General features: G+C 40.0%; 1 protein-coding gene across 12 annotated transcripts in view; it reads right to left on the bottom strand.

The window, feature by feature from the left end:
- Window positions 1-19,934, bottom strand: part of WNK1 (WNK lysine deficient protein kinase 1) — a 199,295-nt gene that overhangs the window by 64,990 nt on the left and 114,371 nt on the right. For all 12 annotated transcript variants that reach the window (XM_040345270.1, XM_040345272.1, XM_040345273.1 and 9 more), the window contains 4 exons: window positions 14,049-14,137; window positions 12,501-12,720; window positions 9,917-10,244; window positions 5,443-5,597 (listed from right to left, as the gene is read on the bottom strand). In XM_040345270.1, the coding sequence (XP_040201204.1) occupies window positions 5,443-5,597; window positions 9,917-10,244; window positions 12,501-12,720; window positions 14,049-14,137 (792 nt within the window). The remainder of the gene's footprint in view (window positions 1-5,442; window positions 5,598-9,916; window positions 10,245-12,500; window positions 12,721-14,048; window positions 14,138-19,934) is intronic.

The following is a 19,934-nucleotide window of genomic DNA, read 5'->3' as shown; positions in this document are numbered from 1 at the left end:
GCAGGCTGCAGCGCCGCTGGTGTTTGCGAGGGCTTGTGGCGTGCATAGGCAAGACGCTCTCAAGAGCCTTGGAAAGTTTTTCAGCAAAGGATTCTTCAGGGGATGTCCACAGCGGAGAGACAGGGGCAGACAGGATATGGGGAGGGGTGCAGGGAGCGCTGGGAGGAAATGTAGGCAGGAGAAGGGTAGATGGAGGAAGGATTGGGATGCAGACTGACATGCTACGACCTCGGCGGGGCTATGGGAGAGAACAAACATGGAAGAAAACAAAAATTTAACACAGGAAAAAAAAAAATGACAAACAAGTGTGAATGTAATGTGAGGATGCTTAGAATCATGAAGTGGCAATGGAAAGGCAGATTCTAAGCATGTCTGATGTTATGGTTAATGAAATATAGTTGGTGAGTATGGTAAGAACATAGGTTACATTTAAAGAATTGACTGTTAAAGACTGAGTGGGTTGGTTTAGATGGGGAAATAGAAACCTAATAAAGAAAGATAGAAGTAATAAAACAAAAGTTCAGTTTATTTGTTGTGTAAATCCCCTTCAAAAGAAAAAGGTTACACCCTCAACGGGGTGGTGCAAGAGTCTATTCTATCACACAGCAACAGTACTCTACCCTTTTACAGAAAAACACTTCTTGGTCTTTTCACTCATACTGGGTTATGTGGCATTTCACTTATACAAAGGCAGTAATGTTTTTGGAATACAGCCTTTAGTCACAACAACACAATAACAAAACAGAGGTAGCCCAATACCTGACCTCTTCAGAGCTAACTTTAGAAATTCAGACCTATACTGGGCCAAGAAAGTGTACACTGTCAAGCAACTCCTTATCTTGAAGTGTAGGATAAAATAAAAAAAAATTTGACTTGTCTGTAAAATTCCAAAAAGGAAGACATTTCTTGCAATACAGTACAAGCCACAGGCAAATTCAAAGATGACTGGGTTATAAAAAATAAAAAAAAAAGGCAAGCCAACAGCTCACAGGTTAAAAAAGCATCCCTGAAACACCTTTCGACCAAAAGCTCATCCATGGCCTGAACCTCCATCCTTGAGCTCCAAGAATGGACACACATTGCTTTTCATTTTAGGAACTGTGAACAAGTTAATAATAAAAGCCCTGAAATCTATTTTTATTTTGGGGGATCGCTATCCGCTCTAAGTATGTCCAGGCAACAAAGATTACCTTTGGAAGCCTCAGAGCAGGATAGAAGGATGTGCGGTCTTCATAGGTGTTTAGACTGATAAAACCTTGTGAACCTTGACTTTGTGAAGTATGAGAAACGGCTCCTAACAGGAGAGAGCCACCAAGTCAGACACGTTTGAGATGTGATCGGAACCAAAAAGACTACTTTGCTGAAAAGGGCATCCAAGGAAATATCTTTGATGGTTTCAAAGGGTGGTTTCTGCAGCGCAGAGAGAACAAAGTTGTGATCTCAAGGAAGTTTAGCCTGCTGCGATCGGGGCCTAATGTGAGATACACCTTGAATAAAAGTTTTTACAAGGCAGAGCAACCGTAGAGGTTCTTGAAAGAATGGACAAGGCTGAGACCTGTCTTTTTAGAGTGCTTACGGTCAAGACCGATTGTAGGAAGGACAGAAGGTAAGACACTAAGTAATCTCTGGGATTAAAGTACCTGTGTTCACACCAGGCAAAGAAGGATTTTGGAGTAAAATAGTAGATCTTTCCTAAAGTGGGTTTTCTTGTTTTGAGCAAGTTAGAAGAAGAAAAAAACTGACTCCGGTAGTAGGTTAGATGTCTAACATTGGGAGTCCCCCGCTTCTGCAGCTGTGAAGTCTAAATGAAGGGCCCATTCTCCCATTGATTTAAGTCAACTTCCCAGTTTTCCACTCGTGGGATATGGATGTCAGTGATCGCTGGACTGTTCGTGAGACGACTATCTGGTTTGCTTCCTTCAAGGCTACAAGTCCCCTGCTGCCACCCTTGGTTGCAGATTTAAGCCACAGTCGTGGCGCTGTGGCTGCACTATAAGGTGTTCACACAGATGGGGAGTCCAGTATTGCAGAGCCATCCAAACTGCTCTGAGCTCCAGGGTTTTAGAGAGCTTGGCTTCCACTGGTGACCAGGCTTCTTGGACCGTAGGAGACTGACCACCCCTCCCCAGGATGAAAGATTGGCACCTGCTATCACTTTCTAGTCATAGAGAAGGGCAGACTTCTCGATGGCCAAGGTTGGGCTTGAGAACTTTCAAGGAGCTTCTTATTGTAGGATGTCTCTTTGAACTGAACTCTCAAGCGTGGGCTCAGAGAAAAAAATAAATAAAAATTCCTGGAAAGAAAATATTTGCTTGGGATGTGTTCAGGACTCATGTACTCTCAGCGAAAAGAAGGCTGGAGAGAAGTCTTTTTAAAATTGGTTACCTAACAAAGCCTGGAGTATCTGAATTTCCCTGTGAACATTTGTCAACAGCTAGAAGGGAGAGGAGTACTTCAGGAGGTGGTCATCAAGATAACTGGTTGCCTGGATGCCCAGGAGTTCTAGGAAGGGCAAGAAGAGGTGCCAGAATATTTGTGCATACAGAGGGAGCAGAGGATAGGCCAAAGGACAATGTGGAAAACGGGAAGTACAGATTCCATGCAAAATTTGGGAATTTATTGGGGAAGTTTAAGTCTAGAATACTCCCATTGGGGTTTGGAACCGTGAACAGGTTTCTATAACAGGTTTAAATAACCTGTCTTGTGGGGGTATTGAACAACTACTCCCAGGACAAGAGATTATTCAGGGTATTTTACAACTATTTTGTGAAGTCACCGATCAAACCCACAAGTCTGAGATTTTTGTGATGCACAGAAGGGTAGAGAGGCAAACTAAAAGCCGTCCTCCACTCTTCGGAGTGAGGGTACCACTTTATTGAGAAGAGGGCTTTGTGGGCCTTCTGGTTTTTAACAGAGGTAGAGGCTCCAGGGAAAGGAGGTTTTGGGATCTTTCACTATGGAAGTAAAGCCTTCCCTCTGGTGGCATCTTTGATAAATTGGTAAGTGCCTTCTCAAAACTTGAAAAGGCATTCTTGTGATGTGCTTTTTACGGGCAACTTCAGCTGCCCAAGCTTTAAGCCACAATATTCTGCCCATGTGAGAGCCATTCTGAACATCTGCCTCATGACATGTTCTAGGGCATTCAAACAAAGCAGAGCAGAAGGTAGTTATTGCTCTGTTAAATCACGATCCCGGAAAACAGGATCATGTTGGATGTTCATTGCCCTAGTCCAGTTAGCTTCAGTTTGACATGCTTTGCGTGGCTGAGTCTGCAAGTGTAAAGAGATTAAAGATAGCCTTTAGGAGCGCCGTAAACTTTCTACTTGCAGAAGCTTTGAAAAAAGAAACATCTTCAATAGGTACAGTGAGATGTTTAAGATTAATAAGGCTGGCCATACAATATACAATTGTCTTGTACCCTTTTCCTTTAGATTTACCCAAACCATATAATATGAGGTCAAACCTAAACACTTTCAATTTGTATGCAATCAGGCAGGACCTTACACTACATTGAAGGTAAATCTAAAGGAAATTGAATAAGAAAATTGTATAATATATGGCCAGCCCAAGACAGAAAGATCCACCACCACAGGAATAGACACTTTTTATGAACACTTTTTCCACTGGATAGAATCTCCTTTCTGGAGTGATCCAATTGTCATAGATTCCACAGCTTTCACCAATACTGGGTCAATAGCCTCTTCACTCCCTGTGTTTGTCTCATCCAGGGCAGGCATATCGGGACCTGACTCGGGTAGAGAAACAGGAAAAAAATGGCAGTATCAAAGTATTTTTTTCCAAGGAATAGTGGACATAGATGCAGACTATTCTGCATTTGTTAGATATGCTACTTGATGCATGCCTGAAATGGAGATAAAATTGCATGCAGAGACTGGTGTTAATGATGGCTCCTGCTCCAATGCTCACGGTCACTCTCTGTCACTCTGAGATTGAGTCCTGTGCCCTCTACTGTATGATTAAGTCAAGTATTTGCTATACATACATGTTTTATCCTACAGTCAGAGTACAATCAAAAAGTAGTATGACTGGTAGAAAAAATAAAAAGAATAAACCCCTCCAAGATCGTATCTGTAATGACCATAACCACCTGATTCCGAAGAACAAAAAGGGAAAGGTTTGACTTCTATACAATATATAGTTGATGTAAAAAATGAAGTGTAGCACATTGCAATCTTCACAAGCATCAGGACCAAAATTCCATATGCCTCTCCGTCAGACAATGCAGCAAAGAGAAATCAGTTAGTGTAGCTTATGGACAAGCTTTGTCCTCAAATAAAAAAAAAAAAACTGAAAACAATTAGAAATAAATTAATCAAAGAATGGTTTTAACTGTGTTGATTAGACAGTTATTTTTATTTAGACAATTAATAGGAAAAGCAAAACTGAGGAAAGGATAAAAAAATAGTTGTGCTCTTGTGCAGTGGCAGGTATGTATTGTATATAGTATGTGAAACCAATGTAAAACTGAATAAAATATCATAAGTAATGGGACAGGATACATGCATATATGGTATCGGGGGTTTCTAAGAGCTATGAAGGATAAAAATCAATCAGGTTGGTATTTGGATGCATCATTATCATGCAATATTCCACAGCAGATAACACAAAAATAAGCTGACTTTTCTCAACAGAAACAGGCCTAGAACGCTCACAAATTATATACAAATAAAATCCAAGATCGCAGTATAATACGATCAATAAAAATGCTTAGTAACTTCTGACTACTCTGGAAATAACGTATTACTGTGATTAATCAACACTCTGCATTTCAAGTATATCTTGCCTCTTTAAAAAGGGTTGCAGTACAGAAATAAAAAATAAAAACTGTTAATCTGCCATGAGTTCAATGAGTTTCTAACTTTATGCAAGAGGAAGACAATGCTGGCTCTGCTGCGCTGAAATTCCAAGCAGAGTTGTCAGTTCTGCCCAGTTTTCCTATGCTGGACTACAGAATATCTCCACCTCTCCCAGAATAAACCATTATTTTTATGTAATTGCAGCTTTTTAAAAGTTGGGAAAATGTTTTGCACAGGTTTAATTTTTCCCAGATAAAAGTTGGTCTCTGGAAATTAAACATGCTCAAACCTACTTCCAATATACCTAATGTTTTTATGCTTTTACATGAATCAACAAAGTTAAAATGGAACCCATATGTTCCTTTTGAAAATGTGATTAGCGAGTAGACTTTAGCAGATTTACAATATATTGAGAAACAGAGCAATGTTCAGATTTCCAGGATACAACGTGCATTTAGGCCGTTCCATTTTGAGCTAAGACACAAAACTTTCAATTCCTTGAGAAAATGTTGCTCTAGACTGCTGGGGTTTTTTGTGTCTCAGCCACTGAAAGGCTCTTCATTACTAGCAATAAGGCCATTATGGACAAAATTATATCATTAAGAAATTCAGTTAGTTTCCTTACCCCGACCCCTGGCTGAGCTGGAGTGCTATATCCAGAGATGGTGCCAGAAGGAAGGATAGGATCCTGTTGGGAGCCATAGGAAACAGTTTGCTGACTGCCCAAGCGAGACTCGGAGTACACGGAGGAGCCTTGCCCACTGTCTAGGATTCCATCTGCTGTAAAAAAGAACATGACAGAGCAGAAAAGTCAGAGTGCAAGAGAAAAGCACAAATGCACATGCGAGCTGGCAAAACAATTTTTAACAAACCCAAAGCAGAAGAAAACTACACAAACATATCTTTAAATGAGTACAAAGATCTCGTCTAGATTGTGAAATACAAATTATCTAATCCACAAACATCTTAAACTTCCTTGGTTAGTTCCATCTTCTTACTGCTCTACACCCAGTTATTAAAGACGAATTCCATTAATTCAGCCACTTTTTGTAAAATGTGCTGGTTTACTAGAGGTCAAGTTTGACAAGGTGCAGTGGCGCCAAACCACAGGTAAAGCCTTTTTTCGGCCGCAAGCGGAGGTTAAAAGTGCCCTGCTAGCGGCTTTCACACTGGAGTGGTGTGCTGGCAGGGCTTCAGAAAAAAGTCCTGCCAGAAGCTTCTTCGCAGCGCATTAGGAGCGGTGAATACACCGCTCCTAAAGCACCCCTGCCCATTGAAATTAATGGGCAGTGCCGCCGAACCACAGACTTTCAGAACCATTTCGCTAAGCCCTGTCTACTGCCACCCCAGCCAGCCCCCCCCCCCCCCCCCCCTCACACAAAGTGCCTTACTAACCAAACTGAATACTCTTAGGTGTCCTTTTATGAAGCGGTGAAATCTATTCACTGCTTTGTTCTCCGGCATTCACAGAGGAGATTTTTCTCCTCTGTGTGCCTGTTGATGAAGCGGAGTAGATCGCTTCACCCTTGGAGGAGTGAAGTGATCTACCAACGCTTCTAACACTGGAGAACGGCCCCTGATACTGGAATCTCATGAGACTTTAAGGCCTCGTACACACGATAGGTTAAACAGAGGACAACGGTCTGATGGACCGTTTTCATCGGTCAAAATCGATCGTGTGTGGGCCCCATAAGGTTATTTAACCATCGGTTAAAAAAGCCAACTTGCTTTAAATTTAACCGATGGATTCCTAACCGATAGGACAAAACTGATCGTTAGTAGGCACGACCATCGGTTAAAAATTCACGCATGCTCAGAATCAAGTCGACGCATGCTTGAAAGAATTGAACTTTGTTTTTTTCAGCACGTCGTTGTGTTTTACGTCACTGCGTTCTGACACAATCGTTTTTTTAACCGATGGTGTGTAGGCATGACGGACCATCAGTCAGCTTCATCGGTTAACCGATGAAAACGGTCCATCGGTCCGTTCTCATCGGATGGACCCATCGTGTGTACGTGGCATCAGAGATTACAGTACCAGAAATTCACTGAAACACAGATGTCAGTTTATTGAGCAGTGATAAATTATCATTGCGCAGTACACTGACAGATGGCGTGGTTAATGTAATTAAAATAACGAGTCCCCCTACATAATATATATACACACACAAACACACATTATACAGTGCCTTGCGAAAGTATTCGGCCCCCTTGAACTTTGCGACCTTTTGCCACATTTCAGGCTTCAAACAAAGATATAAAACTAATTTTTTTTGAAGAATCAACAAGTGGGACACAATCATGAAGTGGAACGAAATTTATTGGATATTTCAAACTTTAACAAATAAAAAACTGAAAAATTGGGCGGTCAAAATTATTCAGCCCCCTTAAGTTAATACTTTGTAGCGCCACCTTTTGCTGCGATTACAGCTGTATGTCGCTTGGGGTATGTCTCTATCAGTTTTGCACATCGAGAGACTGACATTTTTGCCCATTCCTCCTTGCAAAACAGCTCGAGCTCAGTGAGGTTGGATGGAGAGCGTTTGTGAACAGCAGTTTTCAGTTCTTTCCACAGATTCTCGATTGCATTCAGGTCTGGACTTTGACTTGGCCATTCTAACACCTGGATATGTTTATTTGTGAGCCATTCCATTGTAGATGTTGCTTTATGTTTTGGATCATTGTCTTGTTGGAAGACAAATCTCCGTCACAGTCTCAGGTCTTTTGCAGACTCCATCAGGTTTTCTTCCAGAATGGTCCTGTATTTGGCTCCATCCATCTTCCCATCAATTTTAACCATCTTCCCTGTCCCTGCTGAAGAAAAGCAGGCCCAAACCATGATGCTACCACCACCATGTTTGACAGTGGGGATGGTGTGTTCAGGGTGATGAGCTGTGTTGCTTTTACGCCAAACATAACATTTTGCATTGTTGCCAAAAAGTTCTATTTTGATTTCATCTGACCAGAGCACCTTCTTCCACATGTTTGGTGTGTCTCTCAGGTGGCTTTTGGCAAACTTTAAACGACACTTTTTATGGATATCTTTAAGAAATGGCTTTCTTCTTGCCACTCTTCCATAAAGGCCAGATTTGTGCAGTATACAACTGATTGTTGTCCTATGGACAGAGTCTCCCACCTCAGCTGTAGATGATCATGGGCCTCTTGGCTGCATCTCTGATCAGTCTTTTCCTTGTATGAGCTGAAAGTTTAGAGGGACGGCCAGGTCTTCGTAGATTTACAGTGGTCCGATACTCCTTCCATTTCAATATTATCGCTTGCACAGTGCTCCTTGGGATGTTTAAAGCTTGGGAAATGTTTTTGTATCCAAATCCGGCTTTAAACTTCTCCACAACAGTATCTCGGACCTGCCTGGTGTGTTCCTTGTTCTTCATGATGCTCTCTGCGCTTTAAACAGACCCCTGAGACTATCACAGTGCAGGTGCATTTATACGGAGACTTGATTACACACAGGTGGATTCTATTTATCATCATTAGTCATTTAGGTCAACATTGGACCATTCAGAGATCCTCACTGAACTTCTGGAGAGAGTTTGCTGCACTGAAAGTAAAAGGGGCTGAATAATTTTGCACTCCCAATTTTTCAGTTTTTTATTTGTTAAAAAAGTTTGAAATATCCAATAAATTTCGTCTTCATGATTGTGTCCCACTTGTTGTTGATTCTTCAAAAAAAAAATTGTTTTATATCTTTATGTTTGAAGCCTGAAATGTGGCAAAAGGTCGCAAAGTTAAAGGGGGGCGAATACTTTCGCAAGGCACTATATATATACACACACACACACACACACACATGTATATACACACATTATATATATATATACATATACACACACTAATATATATATATATATATATATATATATATATATATATATATATATATATACACACACACACACACACATACACACTATATATATCATATTTGCTGGTGTATAAGGCGACCGGGCGTATAAGGCGACCCCCTAATTTTACAGTTTAAGATTTTTTTCGCTGTACTCACCATATAAGAAGACCCCCCTTCCGACGCTTCATATTTCTTCCTTATGGAGCCATATTCTTCTTCATTTTTGCTGGAGCCAATCACGGCGAGTCATGTATTCTATTAATGAATACAAAGCCTGCTTGGATTGGCAGAGGCTGTAACATCATCAGCCCACGCCTCTCTGACTCTCAAAGCCAATCCGATCAGGTTACTGTATGTATGGTAGATGGTTGTTACTCCAATCTGGGCAGGCTCTGTATTTATTTGAATACATCGCTCACTGGGATTGGCTAAGCGGTAAATACTGTATGTAGCCGAAGCTACATACAGTATTACCGCACATCCAGCAGGCATCCGAGCAGCTGACCCGGCGTATAAGACGACCCCTGCTTTTTGGACAGTTTTTTTAAGTGTAAAAGGTAGTCTTATAGGCCAGCAAATACAGTATGTATGTATGCATGTATATATTTGTATACACATAAATATTACAGGGGGACATAGTTACAGTGTTGAGGCGTCAGAACGAGGTAGAAGGAAGTTAAAAATCTTCCTCCTCAGAACCCCCGGGATTCCCTCTTCACTCCCCACTTCACCACCTCTGAGATGGTGAATCGGCAGAGTGTATATTCTGACTCAGATCGCCAGTGAAGCGCTGAGATCACAGCTTCATAAACTGGCTGTTTTTGTGTCAGTCTATGAGGATTCTCTGTGAGTGGAGATAATCGGCGTAAGAACAAGTTCAAACACTTCTCCCCCCGATTATCTCTGTTTCATAAACTGTTTATGGGCTGTGATCAGTGGTGATACTTGGGATCACCGCTGTTCGCTGCTTCATAAACGGACACCTTAGGCAGTTCTTAGTCCAGAGAATCAAGCCCCATTAATGTGAAAATAAATCAGAGAATAGGGTTTTAATAATTTAATATTTCCGTGTGCATAAAAAAATTGTCACCGTAAGCACCGTACATCTTTCAATAGCCTTCATGACACAAACAATGCAAAACAGGCAGCACATTTACATACTATCCACTAACTGACCCATAATATCAAACTTTTTGAACGTATGCAGTGGTACTTTACTTCAAGTACAACTCACATGTCACCGATATGCTGGGCTGCTGGTACTGCAGATGCTGATCAGCTTCAGGCTCCTCTGGCTCCACCTGGCTGGCAGAGGCATTTGGCAAACTGGTCAGGGCAGGGGCTGGACCAGAGCTAGGTTGTGCAGATATTCCTGTGCCCTGATGTGGGCTCGGGAGCTGCGATTCAGGCTGCTGCTGGCTGATCTCCTCTTGCTTCCTCTTCTCCTGCTCTTCTCGCACCTGTTGACGCTGCTCTCGTTTACGTTTGATCAGCGACACTCTGTCTTTGATCGCCTTGGCCATGGTTTTGTGATCACCTTCACAGACGTAGCCAGATTCTACCTGTATGGAGGGAGGGGAAAAAAAAATCTTAATACAACTCCGCCTGTCAGGGTGAAAAAATAAATAAATAAGACCTACTACATTTCTACTATTTCCTATGGACAAAGGTAGGTTTAGCTTCTATGCTGTTCATGGTCCAAACAAGCTGGACCCAACAGGCCTCTAAGTCCAGGAAGCCGAAGAAAAGCTCTTGCAGAAGAAAAGTTTTTGCCTTAAAATAACTCATGCAGTATTTATCTCGAAAGCAGTCAATTCACTAAAAAACTTTTTGTTTACTGAATTTGTTATAAAAAAAATATATATATATTTTTTTCTTATTAAGTACCTCATTTTATTGATGTTTAAGTTGCTTCATTGCTTTTTTATCATGACCGTTCTGCATTGACACAATAATCTCCCTCTAGTGCAATTTTACAAACTACGTTGCAGTTACATTCCTGAGTTACGAGAATAACATTTCCAGATGGATATATTATTTTCATCTGAATTACTGACCTGTGCAGATGTCCCCTCGTTGTTATTTTGCACATTCCTAAAGTATCAACTGCCTATACCATGAAATAACAAATGTGTTTTTTTTATTCTTATATTTGTAAGAAAAAAATGCTGCACTAAATTACTCAATTATATACATTAAATCAGCATAGTGTAAACAAAATTCTCAACTGTCTAGTGATTAACAAACACGCAAATCATGAAAATCAATCATACACAAAAAATGAAAAAATTAAATAGACCCTGCAAATTGTGTAGAGCATTTAAGCTTGTATATGACCAGATGGGTTACTGTTTTTACTGCCCCTCAACCACTATTACCACATATTTATTTAGAACATCTGCACTTTAATGTTTTTGGCTTAGTATCAAAGTGTGCACAGAATTTCAATTTTGTCACTATTTATCTTAAATTTTTATTTATTTTTTGCGGTATCACACATATTTACTGTGAAGAATGGACTTCTATTATCACTTGCAATATTTACAAAAAAACATAACTACTGCATTTAATAACAATTAGTGAATTGACCATATGTTTTATTACCCCCAACTATTCCGAAAACCTTTTAATATTTGTACTATAAAACACTTGCAGTTTACTCTCCCCCACCTACTAATTGTTTTATCCTAAAGCTCTGCTTTTAAGGCCAATTTTAATACAAGTAGAGATCATCATTTAGACCCCTTTCACACTGGGGAGTTTTTCAGGCTCTTTTGGACTAAAGATAGCGCCCGTAAAGCACCTGAAAAACGGCTCCTCTGCAGTCTCAGTGTGAAAGCCTGAGTGCTTTCACACTGAGGCGATGCACTGGCAGGACTTAAAAAAAAGTCCTGCAAACAGCATATTTGAAGCAGTGATTACCCTGATTCAAAGATGCTGCTTGCAGGACTTTTTTTACAGGAGTGGTGTATTAACACCACTCCTGCCCATTGAAATGAATTAGCACCATTGCCAAAGCACCTAAAAAGCATTTCAGCAGCGACGCTACACAGAGCGCATTTAACCCCTTCATCGGCTGCTAGCGGAGTTAAAAGCGCCACTAAAATGACAGAAAAGCACTGCTAAAACTAGCAGCGTTTTACCGTCAACGCCTGCCCAAGTGTGAAAGTAGCCTTAAAGACTCACCCTCTATGTGCCCATTGACCAAAAGGTGTGAAATTAAAATGTTTGGGTCATCGCAGGAACAGGAAGCGAGAAAAAATTTCAAGGATGACACCCATTTTAGCAACCGCTAATAGGGAATTTCCTCTCACGCCCTGTTGCATTCAACGGACAGGAACCCTAAAAAATATAGTCTATTGTTCACCATTATGCTTAATGCCAGTCACAACATCCTACCACGGTTGTTGTAATATTAGAAGAAAAATGCAGGCAGCTAAAAAAAAATCTATTATGAAAAACTTAAAGAATATGTAAAGTCAAACTTTCATATTCCTGATATGTGCCTGCTGTAACATGTACTTGTATGAAAAAGTACCCTGTTCTCTTTGTATTGTGTGCTGTTGCTTCTCCTCAACCAGTATTTATGCAGCTGGCAACAGATGGAATGTGATAAATTATAAATAAGGAATAAAAAAAGTATTTATAAAAAATAAAAAAAAATACATCTATACTTTTTTTTTTTTTTATAAAATCTTTTGATTTACAAGGTGATCGTTAATCACTTTAACAGTTAAAAGCATTGACTTAATATGTGATGGCTTCCACAGGGATCTCTTTTTGAGCAGTGTATGAGACAGAAATTGAGGAAAGCTCACCATTTCTTGAGCTACATCATCGGGGACATCCCTCTCCAAGTCAAAAGAAAATTCTATGGCTTCGTTATCCTTGTATTTGCCTTTTAATTTCTTGATATCTTCAATGCGTAACCACAGTTTTATGGCTATCTTTTCTCCATCATCCTCTTCTGCCAGTTCAACTCGCACCCCAGTCTCCTCTTGGAAGAAGGCATGGTTCAGCAAGTCTTTAATGGCATACCTAACCAAACAAAATCAACAACTTTAGGGAGATCAGAGTGCAAACATGAGTGAACACGGATGCCAGATAAGTTGGCAGAGATGTAAAACATATTTGCTCAAGATGCACTAACTGCAAACACAAAATAAAATGTGACACTGATGTTCACTGGCACAATCTCTGTCACAGAGCTCTATAAAGTAACCCACAACAGATAAATCAGTCTGTATATGCAGTAAAGCATGCCTGTTCTACTCACTGTGGAACCTAAGGGGTTAATCCTCCATATTGTGTAAAAAGGCAGTTTGATCTGGTCTTCTCTGATCCTCCTCTTATTTTAATGTCCCCAATCCATCTGTTGATAGTACAGTTTGGTGTGTGTGGTGCAAGAGTTTTTTTTTGGGGGGGGGGTGCATGTGATCAGCACAGGCCAATCAGCACTGTCCAGACAGAGGGTCTGGGGTCATACAGCCTCATAGGACAGTCCGGAGAATGAAAACTCAGAAAAGCTTTAACCAGCGCTCAGCCGGACACAAATTCATCACAAGATTTCTATATACTGCTGATGAGAAAAGGTATTAAGTAGTTTATATTTAGTAAAATAATCGCATTTTCATGTTCTGTGTACTGTGGGAGGCCAGATATAGTGAATGCAGGGACCTGGGGTTAGTAACACTAAGTATAGCTTCAGACAAAACTTTGTTGTTTTGATTAAAACTGCTAGAATGGGCAAGGATTTGTCAGGCTTTTACTGCTTTGCCCCTTAGCCAACTTCAGGTTTCGTCCTGTGGTCCACCGTTACACAGGGAGAATAAAAAGAAAGAGAACGCAATATGTTATGATCGCTCATGAAACCGGAACAGAATGCATCATTTCCGGTGGGGGGCACATGTTCTGGTGACAGCTGTCAGACGTGGATTTCCCCTTATTTTTAGTAGAATCCCATGTACTTCCTGCTTCCTTTAGACAGAAGGAATGGGGAAATCCTAGGGGGTCACACATAGCAAAAACCTGAGAGGTTTTACCTTTCCTCAGCTAACCAAATCTTGGGGGGATTTTTTGCAAGCGTTACAATGTAAGAGCCTGCAAAAGTAGGAGACTTCTGTGCTGTGGAATCCTGATCCAGGTTTTTAACTCAGAAAACATACTGAAGGGTTCTGAAGAAACTCAGCCAAATTGGGTCTATAGTGGAAATGGATATTGTTTTTTCTGGAGAGGAAATGCATGTAAATAAAGCTTTATACACCGAAGGTTGAACATTATAGGCACTCTGTCCATCAAAAACACAATCCAGAGAATATAAAAAGTGACTGTTACAGATCATATAAACCTAGGACATCTTCGCAAACCTTTCATCCTTATTCTGACGAATGCATCCCTCGATAATCTCTTTCACCTCTGGAATGGCAACCTTATCAAAGCTGGCTGGCTTCACACCCTGTAAATACAAGAAGTAGAGGAAATCACTTTAATTGCAAGTAACTTGCTAGCATAGATCTACCTCTGGTAAATAATTTGCTAAATCTGGTTAATCTGGTTTACATCAGGAGAAAAGTCACACCATAAGCGACACATCTGTAAAGAGGCAGAGGTTGGAAGCCACTCGCTGACTGGTAAAGTGTGTACATCACGCCATTTGGTCTGCAGCATCCACAGTATTAACTTTCACATTGCCCTTGGCCAGGTTCAATGCCTGTTCAAATAGGGAGTCCTAGACAATATGTTCATCTTGATTTAATAAAAATTCTGATTGTTTTTGACACAATGGCAGATATTTACTAAAACTGGTGCACAGAATCTAGTGCAGCTGTACATAGTAACCAGTCAGATTCTATATGTTCTTGTCAAAGCTTAATTGAACAAGCTGAAGTTAGAAACAGATTGGTTATTTTGCACAGCTGCACCAGATGCAGTGTACACCATTTTTTGTAAATCTCCCCCAGTGCATCAATTGAAGAGGTAGCAAAGTATTGAAAAAAAAAACCCACACAATCTAGTTGGTAATCTAGCTACAAACACATAGTTCAGCGTGTTTGATGTTTGTGTGCGAGCATGATAGTCCTTCACTTTTCTGTACAGAAGAGTAAACAAATTGTGAATGGCATTTACAATATATAGTACAAATGTTTGTGGACCCCCCACAACATTTTTTGCTGACATGCTATTCAAAAAGCATGCCCATTAATATGGAGTTGGTTCCTTTTTGTAGAAAGTCTTCCAAGAACAGTGGAGTATCTGTGGGGATTTGTGCCCCATTGAAAGGTCAGGTACCGATATTGGACACGAAGATCTAGTCTGCACGTGGTGTTCCAATTTATCCCAAAGGTGTTCAGTAGGGTTGAGGTCAGGGCTCTGTGCAACTACTTGAGTTCCTTCACACCAGACTGGTCAAGTCTTTATGGAGCTTGCTTCGTACACCGGGACCGTCATGCTGGAACAAAACAGGGCCTTTCCCAAAAAAATCTTTGTATGCTGCAGCATTATCAGTACCCTTTCCTGGAAACATGTGAATTCAATCATTCTGAGGGATGTCCACATACTTTTGGCCATACAGAAGGTGTGATGGTCAGGCATCCACAAATCTTTAGCCATATGGCGTACATGTTGGCTTAGACAGACCTTGCTGAATATTGCGGACATCAGGCAATCTAGAAATACTCTGTTACATGATAGGGATATCTTTTTTTTCCCACATGGAAAAATTTACATGCACCTTTGCATCACAATAAACTGCGGCCAAATTAAATCTTTCAGATTGTAAAAGTTCAGTAGGTTACCCATTGTTTGTCACTAGAAGTTATGCATTTTGACTTGGAAATCCTATTAAGCATTCAGAAATTTTTGGTTGTAATTTCGTTAAAGCGGGGGTTCACCCTAAAAAAAACATTTGACAGTATGCTGATCTTTTTTTTTTTTTGCCGTACATACCGTTGTATCGTTATTTTCCCCCACGTCTTCCGGGTAGTGAATCCCACGGGAGTGGGCGTTTCTATGCACAGGCTAAGTGATTGACGTATGACAAAAGCTTCTGCCCGGCGCATATGGCTGCGTCACGAGTTGCCCGAAAGAAGCCGGACTGCGAGTCCGCTCTATACGGCGCCTGCGCACCGACGTTCGGCTTCTTTCGGTAACTTGTGACGGGGCCGTATGCACCAGGGGGAAGCTTTTGTAATGCGTCAATCACTTAGCCTGTGCATAGGAATGCCCACTCCGCGGGATTCACTACCCCGGAAGCCGGGGGGGGGGGGGGATAACGATACAACGGTATGTACGGCAAAAAAAAAAAAAAAGATCAGCATACTGTCAATGTCGGAAGTGAGCTCAATGCAATGTTAGATATTTTTTTTTTAGGGTGAACCCCGCTTTAATAAAGTGGATGTAAACCCTCACATAAACCCAGTGAAGTGAACAGCCTCTCATGATACACAGGAATGAAACAAATCTCCCTACATAAGTTTTACATGTATATTTGCTGTCTGAGGCTTTATATACAGTTTAGAAAGTGCACATCGTGTTAGGAGATATTCTCTTTGTGTTCAACACTGCAGTGAAGTTGGGGCATACAGCCAGATAGCTCATTGGAGGAAAGGCACACATCCCCTCTCCTCATAGGTAGAATTTAAGAGCTGTTGGTAGAATGGTTTAGCACTCTGCTAATTTATAGCATCATCTCCAACACAAAACACTGTCTGCTTTTACTACAGTTGGCAGAGAATTTGTCAAGAGTGATCAGGCTGATAACAGAAGAACAAAGCAGGAGACAGCTATGGGACATAGTGCTTTGAAGAGAGATAACAAAACACTGCCCAGCTCAAATTTTATGAATCGGGTTTACAGCCACTTTAGGTAAAGACTATACAATGGTCACATCATCTGCAACCAAGTAAATCTAACCTCTGGCGTATGGAAAATATCTTTTGAATGTTCACACCACAAAGTGATCTGAGGCACTCCAGAAAGTTCCTAGTACAGTAAAATGCAGCAACAGACAGCAGAAACAAGCACCATGTCATTTTTTTATTGCCTTGTCAAAGGCTTCAATGCAGTACAAACGGCTGCTGGTCAACATCTGTGTAGGGAAATTAAGAGCTGTGACTTTTAGGCTTGGTTCACACTGACGCAAACTTGAGATCCAACTTATTAAACCCCCATGTTGCGTGACATGTGAAATCTCAAAGAGTCAAAGAGAGCTGTCTTAATTGCCACTAAAGTCGCTCCAAATTCAGAAAAGAAGGATTCCTGTACTACTTCAAGGCAATTTATATTCTATACTTCTATCGGAGTAGTACTCAAGTCCACAGGAAGTCGTAACTTTCAGGTCGAGGCAGTCTGAACCGAGTCCAAAACTGCAATCATCTGTGCACAGGAATACAATGCTACAGTCTGGGTGCCTTTGGGTTAGGAACTGTAAATATAATAGATAAGCTGTTGTCTGGCAAATGTATTACTCAAATAGCAGAATGTGCTCCGAGCTTGATTTATACATTCTAAAACATTTGTGGTGTGGACATTAGACTTGAAGCACCTTTTGTTTGACATGGACAGATTGTAATGGACCTATGTACTACTCAAGCACTGGGTAATAAGTTGGCAAAATGTAAACTCTGAAATTGTTTTAAGTAAAACTTCCCAAATATAAGTACAAATGGGTTAAAATGATGGTAATTTCATGTCACAATGCAATATAAAAATAAAAAGCCAATAGCCCCCCCCCCCTATCTGCTGCTTAATATATTTTTACTTATTAATACAAATAATAAAACTCCTCTGTACAAAGGGAGATTGGGATGTTTAGATGAAGATGAATGGTTACACTATGACTGAAAATGTTAACCCACTGTTTAACTAGCAATAGCCCTGGTTCTGCCATAATGTATTTTAAAAGGTTTTAAAAAAGTTTAATGTGACAAGACCAGGACCATTTTAAATGCAGACAACAGTGAGACCCTCTGTACAGGGTTGCTGTGCAATATTTTATACAGGTGAAACTTGTGACTTTCATAATTTGTTACATTAGTATAGATGTACATCTCAAATATATTGGGGGATCTAAGATAGACCGACATTGCTCTAGGCCACTGGTGCCCAATCTGCAGCTCTTTAAGGTTTAAAGTGCAGCCCTAGGATCCCAGCAGTCTGTACAGGAAGCACTGATTTGTAAAGGGCCCCTTAAAATTTAAATAAGTCTAGTGCAACCTGTCCAGAGAGGAGGAGCCAGAAGCACTGGTTGGAGGCTCCAGAAGAGGAGGAGGTTTGGGGTCGCTCTGTGCAATTCCATTGCACAGAGCAGGTAAGTATAAACCTGCTTGTAATAAAATAAAAATGTTTCTATTTACAATCAGTTTAAAATTAAACAGGACAATTAAAAGCCAAAAAAATTATATTAAAAAAAAAAAAAAAAATGTGTAAAGCTGCAAGAGGGTCACTAAAGGAATTTTTAATTTTTTTTGATGAAATTACTGTTTACAGGGTATAGAGACATAATAGTTAACCAATTCCTTTTAAAAACGATTAAAAATCAATCATATAATGTACCTGTAGTTTTTTAGTTTCGTTTTTGCATGTTATGCTGTATCTGTGCTGGACAGTGCCATAGAGCAGTATTGGTTTGAAAACCAAACTAAAATTTCCCAGTACTGTGGTGATCAGGAAACGGATAACCAGGAAGTGTCCAAAACAGAGGAGAATTACAGCAACATCAGAGCAAAAACTAACAATGAGGACATGAAACCAGGACTGCAGTAAGGTAAAGGAAGCCATTTAGCTAAAAAAAAAAAAAAAAAAAATCCTTTAGTGACCCTTTAAGGCTCGTACACACCAAGAAAAATCGGGTGAACATTTTTGTGTAAGGAACGTTTGTATGATTTTCATATAGTGTGTACACAACTTTTGATAGCCAATTACGACTTTTCGTACAAAAATTCCCAAAGGGACAAAACACCAAAAAAAATCTCGTACAAAAAAACATTTTCGTTTAATGTGTACCGTTTTCGGAAGATTTTCATACAAGAAAAATCTGAAAAGACTGTGTATGATCAGGATAAAAAAAAAAAAAGCCTTTATTGTATGAGGAAAAAATCGGACGATTGTTTGCCTGAATTTCTCATAGTGTATAACCCACTTTAGGATCTCAGAAGTCCTTAAATTGTCCCAAGCCGGAGACAAGGCAGAAACCAGACACAATGGGCAACCACCAAATGATTCTTTAGCTTCTATCACTAACCATCCTAAGTATACATTAATACTATCAGGGTGATACAAATTATATTATATCACAGGGACTGTATTAGTGATAATGCTGAAAATGTTTTGTGCCAAAACAAATATATGCAATTAATGGCACCTTACCGAAAAGCAAATAAAAAGGAAAAAGAAATGCGCACGCCTGAATCGGACACTTTCGTGATCCCAACTGTAAACTAAAAATGTGACTACATTTGTATGGCTTTTAACCACTTTAGCCCCGGGCCTGTTTTTCAGAGTCGGTGTTTACGAGACAAAACCTTTTTTTTTTGCTCGAAAATTACTTAAAACCCCCAAACATTATATATTTTTTTTCTAACACCCTAGAGAATAAAATGGAAGTCATTGCAATACTTTTTGTGACACCGTATTTGCGCAGCGGTCTTACAAGCGCACTTTTTTTGGAAAAAATTCACTTTTTTAAATGAAAAAATAAGACAACAATAAATTTGGCCCAATTTTTTTATATATTGTGAAAGATAATGTTACGCCGAGTAAAATGATACCCAACATGTCACGCTTAAAAATTGCGCCCGCTCGTGTCATGGCGTCAAACTTTTACCCTTAAAAATCTTGATAGGCGACGTTTAAAAAATTCTACAGGTTGCATTTTTTGAGTTACAGAGTAGGCCTAAGGCTAAAATTAATGCTCTCGCTCTAACGATCGCGGCGATACCTCACTTGTGTGGTTTGAATACCGTTTTCATATGTCGGCGCTACTCGCGTATACGTTCGCTTCTACGCGCGAGCTCGACGGGGCGCTTTAAAAAAAATTTTTTTTGCTTTTCGCATTTATTTTTATTTATTTTAGAATTTTTAACACTGAAAAAAAAAAAAAAAAAAAAAAAATTATCACTTTTATTCCTATTATAAGGAATGTAAACATCCCTTGTAATATAAAAAAGCATGACAGGTCCTCTTAAATATGAGATCTGGGGTCAAAAAGACCTCAGATCTCATATTTGGGCTTAAATGCAAAAAAAAAAAAAAAT

The sequence above is a fragment of the Rana temporaria genome, chromosome 3 (genome assembly GCF_905171775.1).
Source record: "Rana temporaria chromosome 3, aRanTem1.1, whole genome shotgun sequence".
Classification (NCBI taxonomy): Eukaryota; Metazoa; Chordata; class Amphibia; order Anura; family Ranidae; genus Rana; species Rana temporaria.
Note: the sequence above shows the minus strand (reverse complement) of the source record. Positions and strands in the feature narration are given on the sequence as shown.